Raw genomic sequence first — 9,940 nt, forward strand, 5'->3', positions numbered from 1 at the left:
CCTCCACCCTATGTTGAAAAGAACGACTTGCATTTGTGACGTACTCCTCATTCAGAAGTGTCTAATTAACGTTACTTGATAATTCAATTTCTATTGGTACAAAAAAAATCCTACTTTTTAAAAATTCGTTCATGGGATGAATAGCTGGCAAGGATGGCATTTATTTGTATTTTGCTTTTATTTGAGTGTTTAATTCACTGCCACTTCTCTTCCAGGAATGCCTACCTTGAAGAAGTTCTGCTCTTCTCTCCAACGGGATTTCTGTGTGTATTGAATCTCTCCTGCCTCTGTCCCATCACACACCTCCCCTTTTGTTCTCTTCCTCACCACCCACCCCCCCCCAACTTGCTCAAAACCTAATTCTTTTCTAACCATTGCCAGTTCTGATGAAAGGTCACAGACCTGAAACGTTAACTCTGTTTCTTTCTCCACAGATGCTGAGTATTTCCAGCACTTTCTATTTTTGTTTCATATTTCCGGCATCTGCAGTATTTTGCTTTTATTATTTTTTTCATTTTTAAAAATTCATTCATGGGATGTGGGCATCGCTGACCAGGCCAGCATTTATTGCCCATCCCTAATTGCCCTTGAGAAGGTGGTGGTGAGCTGCCTTCTTGAACCGCTGCAGTCCATGTGAGGTAGGTATACCCACAGTGCTGTTAGGAAGGGAGTTCCAGGATTTGGACCAAGTCACAGTGAAGGAACTGCGATATAGTTCCAAGTCAGGATGGTGTATGACTAGGAGGGGAACTTGCAGGTGGTGACGTTCCCATACATCTGCTGCCCTTGTCCTTCTACGTGGTAGAGGTTGCGGGTTTGGAAGGTGCTGTCGAAGGAGCCTTGGTGCGTTGCTGCAGTGCATCTTGTAGATGGTACACACTGCTGCCACTGTGTGTCGGTAGTGGAGGGAGTGAATATTTGTGGATGGGGTGCCAATCAAGAGGGCTGCTTTGTCCTGGATGGTGTCAAGCTTCTTGAGTGTTGTTGGAGCTGCACCCATTCAGGCAAGTGGAGAGTATTCCATCACACTCCTGACTTGTGCCTTGTCGATGGTGGACAGGCTTTGGGGAGGCAGGAGGTGAGTTACTCACCGCAGGATTCCTAGCCTCTGACTTGCTCTTGTAGCCACGATATTTATATGGCTACTCCAGTTCAGTTTCTGGTCAATGGTAGCCCCTAGGATGTTGATAGTCGGGGATTCAGCGATGGTAATGCCATTGAATGTCAAGGGGAGATGGTTAGATTCTCTCTTGTTGGAGATGGTCATTGCCTGGCACTTGTATGGTGCAAATGTTACTTGCCACTTATCAGCCCAAGCCTGGATATTGTCCAGGTTTTGCTGCATTTCTACATGGACTGCTTCAGTATCTGAGGAGTCGTGAATGGTGCTGAACATTATTATCTCTAGTTGTCTCTTGAGAAGGTGCTGGTGGGCCATCTTCTTGAACCGCTGCAGTCTGTGTGATGAAGGTGCTCCAACAGTGCTGTTAGTGAGGGAGTTCCAGGATCGTGATCCAGCGACAATGATGGAACAACTTATGTATATCTAAGTCTGGATGTTGTGTGACTTGGAGCAGAACTTGGAGTTTTACAGTCTTAAGTATAGAGAGAAGCTGGATGATGTATTTATTTCTTTTATTGAGGAAAATAGACCAGTGTGTCATTGACTATTCTTACTCTCTTGGTCAGTCACTGTTTCACTACATAAAACCATCACCTGTTTCACAGCCAGAGTCTCTGCATATAACAATACTCATTCAGTCTGCCCTTTGAAGAACGGGGTTTAATATGTGATTTATTTAGTAGGTGATGTATAGAGTAAGGGTTCTTGGTTCCGATCGCTGGTCTCATTATTTATTCCCCAGGCATTGTGCGGGGAAAAGGGGCACTCCTGATCATAGTGGGTGTGAGGTCCACTTACATGGGTTGTTGTCCAATGAATCTGAACCCAAGAAATAGCACGAAAACTCCAAAACACGGCAATGCTGTATAAATATAAGTCTTTATTTCAGACAGTATTCCTGCTTGACTTGGAAGAAATCCAGGATTGAGAGGAGTTTGTGCAGGGGTGGGAGGAATCTTTTGAAACAACTTTGAATTGTAAACCAGCAAAGAAAAAGCTGAAGGGTGAACTAATAGACATCTTAAAATGATGAAGGAATTTAATAGAGTCGATGTATAGGAATGGCTGTGGCTTAGTGGGTAGCACTGTCACCTCTCAATCATAAGGGTCTGGGTACCACTCTACTATTTGAGCACCGAAATCCAGGCTGACACTCCCTCTACACTACTGAGGGAATGCTGCACTGTCAGAGGTGCCACCTTTCTCAATTGACAGTAAAGATCCCATGGCAATAATTTGAAGAAGAGCCGGGGAGACAATCTTCAGTCAGAAATGCTGAGTGGATGATCTCTCTCAGCCTCCTCCTGAGGTTTTCACCATCATAGATGCTAGTTTTCAGGCAATCCTATTCACTACACATGATATCAAGCCATGCCTGAAGGCACTGGATACTGCAAAGGTTATGGGCTCTACAACATCCTGGCTGTAGTTCTGAAGACTTGTGCTCCAGAACTATCTGTGCCTTTAGCCAAGCTGTTCCGGTACAGCTACAATACTGGCATCTACCCAACAATGTGGAAAATTGCCCTTGTATGTCCTGTCCATAAAAAAAATCCAATCCAGTCAATTACTGCCCCATGACTCTACTCTTGATCATTAGCAAAGTGATGGAAGGTGCCATCTACAGTGCTATCAATTGGCATTTACTCACCAACTACCTGCTGCGAGTGCCACTTGGCTCCAAACTTGGATAAAAGAGCTGAATTCCAGACATTAGAGTGATTGCCCTTGAAATCAAGGAGGCATTTGACCAATGTGGCATCAAGCAACCCCAGCAAAATTGAAGTCAATGGGAACCAGGAGGAGGACTCTCCATTGATTAGAGTCATACTTAGCACAAAGGAAGATGGTTGGAATTATTGGAGGCCAATCATCTCAGCCCCAGGAGTTCCTCAGGGTCGTGTCCTAGGTCCAACCATCTTCAGCTGCTTCATCAAAGACCTTCCTCCAACATAAAGTCAGAAGTAGGGATATTCACTATTGATTTCACAGTGTTCAGTACCTTTTGCAATTCCTCAGATACTGAAGCAGTCCTTGCCCACATGCAGCAGGTCCTGGACAATATTCAGGCTTGGGCTAAAAAATAACATTCACGCCACACGTGTACCAGGCAAGGACCATCTCCAACAACAGAGAATCTAACCATCTCCCCATGACATTCAATGGCATTATCATCACTGAATCTCCCACTATCAGCATCCTGGGGGTTACCATTGGCCAGAATATTAACTGGACCAACCATATAAATACTGTGGCTACAAGAGCAGGTCAGAGGCTGGGAATTCTGTGGCAAGTAACTCATCTGACTCCCCAATGCCTGTCCACCATCTACAAGGCACTAGTCAGGAGTGTGATGGAATACTCTCCACTTGCCTGGATGAGTGCAGCTCCAACAACATTCAAGAAGCTTGACACCATCCAAGACAAAGCAGCCCGCTTGATTGGCACACTATCCACCACCTTTAGCATTCACTTACTCCACCACAGTGCACAGTGGTAGCAGTGTGTACCATCTACAAGATGCACTGCAGTAACTCACCAAGGCTCCTTCAACAGCACCTTCCAAACCCGCAACCTCTACCACCTAGAAGGACATGGGCAGCAGATGCATGGGAAGGCAAGGCACAAAAATCCCAAAAGTAAAGGTAGTCAACCGTGGATAACAAAGGAAGTTAAGGATCAATAAGATTAAAAGAAAAGGCTTATAAAGTTGCCAGAAATAGTAGTAAACTTGAAGATTGGGAGGATTTAGAATACAGCAAAGGAGGACGAAGAAACATAAAGAATGGGAGAATAGAATATGAGTGTAAGCTAGCAAAAAATATAAAAACAGACTGTAAAAGCTTCCACAGGTATGTAAAAAGGAAACATTTGGCTAAGACAAATTTGGGTCCATTACAGGCAGAGTCAGGAGAATTTATAATGGGGAATAGAGAAATGGCAGAGAGGCTAAAAGATTATTTTGTGTCTGTCTTCACTGAGGAAGATACAAGAAATCTCCCAAAATTAAAGATCCAAGGGGTTAGGGGGATTGAGGAGTTGAAGGAAATTAGTGATAGTAAGAAGGTTGTATTGGAGAAATTAATGGGGCTGAAGGTTGATAAGTCCCCAGGACCTGATATTCTACATCCCAGAGTGTTGAAAGAGGTAGCTATGGAGATAGTGGATGCATTGGTGATCATCTTCCAAAATTCTATGGATTCTGGAGCGGTTTCTGCTGATTGGAAGGTCGCAAATGTCACCCCACTATTTAAGAAGGGATGGAGAGAGAAAATAGGGAGTTGCAAACCTGTTAGCCTTACATCATCGTTGAGAAAATGCTAGAATCTATTCTAAAGGATGTGATAAATGGACACTTGGATAATAATGATCTGATTGGGTTATAGTCAACATGGATTTATGAATGGGAAATCATGTTTGACGAATGAAAAATTAGTTTTTTGAGAATGTTAATAATAGTATTGATAAAGGGGAGTCGGTGGACATGGTATACTTGGATTTTCAGAAGGCTTTTGATAAAGCCCCCCACAGGAGATTGGTTAGCAAAATTAAAGCACATGGGATAGAAGGTAATATACTGGCATGGATTAAGGATTGGTTAACAGGCAGAAAGCAGAGACTAGGAATAAACGGGTCATTTTCGCGTTGGCAGGCTGTGACTAGTGGGGTACCGCAGGGATCAGTGCGTGTGCCCCAGCTGTTCACAATCTCTATCAATTATTTGGATGTGGGGGACCAAATGTAATATTTCCAAGTTCGCGGATGACACAAAACTAGGTGGGAATGTGAGTTGTGAGGAAGATGCAAAGTGGCTTCAAGGGGGTTTGGAGAGACTTAGTGAGTGGGAAAGAACATGGCAGATGGAATATAATGTGGAAAAATGTGAGGTTATCCACTGTGGTAGGAGGAATAGATGTGCAGAGTATTTCTTAAATGGTAAGAGCTTAGAAAGTGTAGATGTACAAAGGGACCTGGGTGTCTTTGTCAATAAGTCACTGAAAGCTAACATGCAGGTGCAGCAAGCAATTAAGAAGGCTAATGGTATGTTAGCCTTTATCGCAAGAGGGTTTGCGTGGAGGAGTAGTGAAGTCTTTCTTCAATTGTATAGAACCTTGGTTAAACCGCACTCGGAGTACGGTGTGTATTTTTGGTCCCCTTAAGAAGGATATTATTGCCATAGAGGGAGTGCAACGGAGGTTCACCAGTCTTGTTCCCGGGATGGCAGGACTGTCCTATGAAGAGAGATTGGGGAAACTGGGTATGTATTCTCTAGAGTTTCGAAGAATGAGAGGTGATCTAATTGAAGCCTACAAAATATTTAAAGGGATAGACAGGGTAGATGCAGCTAAGATGTTTCCCCTGGTTGGGGAGTCTAGAATCAGGGGGCACAATTTCAAAATAAGGGGGAAACCACTTAGGACAGAGATGAGGAGAAATTCCTTTACTCAGAGGATTGTGAATTTTTGGAATTCTCTACTTTAGAGGGCTGTGGAAGCTCAGTCATTGAGTATGTTTAAAGCCGAGATTGACAGATTTCTAAATACCAGTGACATAAGGGGATATGAGGATAGTGTGGGAAAAAGGCATTGAAGTCGATGATCAACCATGATCATATTGAATGGCGAGGCAGGCTCGATGGGCTGAATGGCCTACTCCTGCTCCTATGTTCCTATGGAATACCACCACCTGCACATTCCCCTCCAACCCACACACCATCCTGACTTGGAAATATATCACTGTTCCTTCATTGTTGCTGGGTCAAAATCCGGAAACTCCCTCCGACTAGCAATGTTGGTGTACCTGCACTACTTGGGTTGTAGTGGCTCAAGAAGGCAGCTCACCACCACCTACTCAAGGGCAACTAGTGATGGGCAATAAATATTAACCAGGACATTGGGCATATGTTTCTTATTTATTTATCTTGGGTTATGAGTGTTGTTATCACAATGCTGTTTGTGGGAGCTTGCTGTGCGCAATTTGATTGCCACGTTTCCTACATTACAACAGTGACTACAATTCAAAAGTACTTCATTCACTGTAAATGCTACATAAATGCAAGTCTTTCTTTTCTTTTCATGGAATAGGACGAGGCCATTCAGCCCCTCGAGACTGTTCTTCCATTCAATGAGATCATGACTGATCTGTATCCTACCTCACTCTACCTGCCATTTCCCTTCATTCTCTTAGTTAGTTTAAATGTCTTGACCTCAGAGTTGAAGTGATTAATTGAAGTAGCATCTACTGCTTTTTGTTTGAGAGATTTCCACTTTGTACTTTGCCTGAAGATGTTTTCACTTATGGGGGAGACCAAAACAAGGGGTCATAAATACCAGAGAATCACGAATCAATCTAATCGGAATTCAGGACAAACTTCTTTAGCCAGAGAGTGGTGAGAATGTGGAACTCACTACCACCGGGAGTGGCTGAGGTGAACAGTATAGATACATTTAAGGGGAAGCTGGATACATGAGGGAGAAAGGAATCGAAGGGTTATGTTGATAGAGTGAGATGAAGTAGGGGTAGGAGGAGACTGATGTGTAGCAGATGGGCTGAATGGCCTGTTTCTGTGCTGCAAATACTGTCTGATCCATCATCCAACTTGGACTCACAGAAACCTGCCACTAATGAATCCTTAGAATGTGCGTCTAGGGAAATGCTGGTGAATAAATCAATTGTGGAGGAAATCTAATAGTTCTGATATATAGCCTGGGGGAGGTGGAGTCAGGTCATCTGCAGCCAGTAATCTCTTCACCAACAACAAAAAATTTACAGAGGCAAATCTGTCAAAACCTTGGAAATAAAGCTGGAAGCATCCAAACCCTTTCAAAGGAGCCCTTTCTGCATCAACTGTTGTAATGTGTGAGGAGAACACAATACGGCTGGTGAGACTTTAACATATGTCTATGTATGGATAAAATTAGGATGAGCTGGGAAGGATAATGGAATGGATCAGACAGGCGATTGAAAAGCTGTTTAGGTGATCGCACAGTTGGTCTTCATCAGAAGCAGCCTGGAAGGGGTTAAATTTCCATTGCTTCTGTCCCAGGATAAGCTCTTTAAAGGAAAAGTGTTTTTTCTTCCTCTGTGTATTTGGATCACAAATCCTTCTTGTTTCTTGAGTTAAATCTGTTGAAAGATGAGCGGATCTAATGTTTGGACCAATTATCATGACAAATATCGAGTGCCTCTCCACCCAAAGATGTTGCCTTTCTCTCTAGCCCTCCTTGGTGTCCTGGTGTCCTGGACTGAAGTCTGTCCCTGCCCATTGGAATGCAGATGTATGGACAAGTCAAGGCTGGTGGAGTGCAGCAACTCGAACCTGACCCAGATCCCACGGGGAATCCCTCCTTGTGCACAGAACCTGCTCATCACCGGCAACAACATCTCGGTCTTGAGGGAGTCGGCTTTCATAGGTAATGGCTCTGGGTTTGGTCGATTGCGAATCCTTTCTCTCCAGGCTAACCAGATCCAAGGCATTGAGTCCTCCGCCTTTGAAGGCTTGGCCAACCTTAGGACCTTAAACTTAAGCGGCAATGTACTGGCGTCAATCGCCGCAGATGCATTCCTTGGGCTTTGTCAGTTGCAGAGTTTAAGCATGAACTACGCTCTTCAGCCCGCACTGGAGGACCAGCTCTGGGCAGCATTGCATCCCAACAATCTCCCCAACCTCACTGAGCTCCAGGTGGTTGGGAACTATCTAACCAGGCTTTCAGAAGGAATGTCAACCAGCTCCACCTTGGAGGTGTTGGATCTAAGGTGCAACTTCTTGTCTCGTATTGGCAGGGGGACTATCTCCAGCTGGCAGAAGCACAGTAAGCTTAAGGTCTACTTGTTCTCCAATCCACTGATATGCGACTGTGACCTGCAACCTGTTTATTGGTGGTTAAAGAACACATCTCAGATTGCCGATGGGCAATGGCTCACTTGCTTCAGTCCTAAGACCTTGAGTGGAAGCATCCTCGGCCAACTGAGACCTGAAGACCTCAAGTGCCCGGAAGATACGGCTGCTTCCTATGTATTCTTCGGAATTGTCTTGGCTCTCATTGGAGCCACCTTTCTCATGGTCTTGTACTTGAACAGGAAAGGCATAGAGAGATGGGCCAGAACTTTCCGAGAGGCTTGTCATGATCAGATGGATGGCTACCAATACAGATACGAACAGGACCCTGAGCCCAGGCTGGCCAGTGTTACAGCTGTAGTCTAGTCTGGCCTCGTCACAAGAAGATGGCCAGTGGTGATCCCCTTCAAGTGTTGGTAGCCTCCCTTACTGTTATCTCTATAGACTCCAATTAATAACTGAATGTGTATCAATTAGTGAAAGAACAATATTGACTAACTTTGTGCGTATGTTAAGGTATTATTTTGTACATTTCTTGTGTGTAATATGTAGATAGGTGCATGTAATAAATTACTGTGTTGTTGATAACTAGAATTATGCACAATAGCCTGTTGTGTCACGTTCTTCACTGCTGCTGTAGTATGAAGCCTATTTCCTCAACTTGCTCTATGTTAACAACATTGTAAGCATACGGTAAGATTTAGATTAGATTAGATTAGAGATACAGCACTGAAACAGGCCCTTCAGCCCACCGAGTCTGTGCCGAACATCAACCACCCATTTATACTAACCCTACACTAATCCCATATTCCTACCAGACATCCCCACCTGTCCCTATATATTTCCCTACCACCTACCTATACTAGTGACAATTTATAATGGCCAATTTACCTACCAACCTGCAATTCTTTTGGCTTGTGGGAGGAAACCGGAGCACCCGGAGGAAACCCACGCAGACACAGGGAGAACTTGCAAACTCCACACAGGCAGTACCCGGAATCGAACCCGGGTCCCTGGAGCTGTGAGGCTGCGGTGCTAACCACTGCACCACTGTGCCGCCCTCTGCTTCCTTTGTATTAGCAACATCATAAATATGATGGAAGATTTTCTATGTTTGTCTTGTGACTCTGTAAAGATACCGGAGGATTTGAGACACAGGAATCAGCTAAAATTTTCCTGGGCTTTTCCTTACTTTTGAAAAGGAACTGAGGAAGCCTTTCCTTAAGTGATTATCCTTGTTTTGGTTGCAGGCAGCAACAGATATTTCCATATTTATTAACCGTTCTGCTACTCCTGTTAGATATAAATAACCTGGAATAAAAACCTTTACGATCTTGTGCCACACAAGATGGAGCTGGGCTATATTTTAAAGGTATATAAGACAAAACAAATATGGAATTTCAGAAATCTGATGTAAACACAGTAAATGCTAGAGGGTGAAGGCTCAGTAGTTGACAGGTTAATGTTTGAGGTGATCACACATTCAGCACACCTCCGTAGTTCCATTAAGCAATCTCTGGTGGTACAAGCTGTAATGGTGACTTGCTGCTGTGGCTCAGTGAGTAGCTCCCTTGCCTCTGATTTAGTAGATTATATCTTCAAGCCTGACTTCAGCACAAAATCTAGACTGATGCAGCAGTACTGCGGGAGTGCTGTAGTGTTGTCTTTCAGGTGAGACATTGACCCATGGTCCAAGATAGATGGAAAATATCCCATGGTCGCTATTGCAAGAAGAGCAGGGGAGTTCTGGCCGATATCCTTAAACTAAAATTTGTCATTATCACATTGCTGTGTGTGGGAGCTTGCTGTGTTTCCTACATTGCAGTGTACTTCATTGGCTGTGCAGCACTTTGGGACATCCTGCAGTCATGAAAGGCACAATAGAAATGCAAGTTCTTTCTTTGCACATACTGATGTGTGATTGCTGCATTTAGTGTGGGACTTATCTCCACCTTCTCGGCTTTTATCACCCATTTTTT

General features: G+C 44.0%; 1 protein-coding gene across 1 annotated transcript; it reads left to right on the forward strand.

Annotated features, from left to right (window-relative positions):
- Positions 1–7,403: 7,403 nt before the first annotated feature.
- On the forward strand, positions 7,404–8,327 carry tpbgl (trophoblast glycoprotein like). Its single transcript, XM_068034398.1, has one exon. It carries the CDS (start codon positions 7,404–7,406, stop codon positions 8,325–8,327), a length of 924 nt encoding a protein of 307 aa, XP_067890499.1.
- Positions 8,328–9,940: the final 1,613 nt, after the last annotated feature.

The sequence above is a fragment of the Heterodontus francisci genome, chromosome 6 (assembly GCF_036365525.1).
Source record: "Heterodontus francisci isolate sHetFra1 chromosome 6, sHetFra1.hap1, whole genome shotgun sequence".
NCBI classification, from domain to species: domain Eukaryota; kingdom Metazoa; phylum Chordata; class Chondrichthyes; order Heterodontiformes; family Heterodontidae; genus Heterodontus; species Heterodontus francisci.

Coding starts and splice junctions, on each gene's coding strand:
- tpbgl (XM_068034398.1), top strand. CDS start 7,404: ATGGACAAGTCAAGGCTGGTGGAGTGCAGCAACTCGAACCTGACCCAG.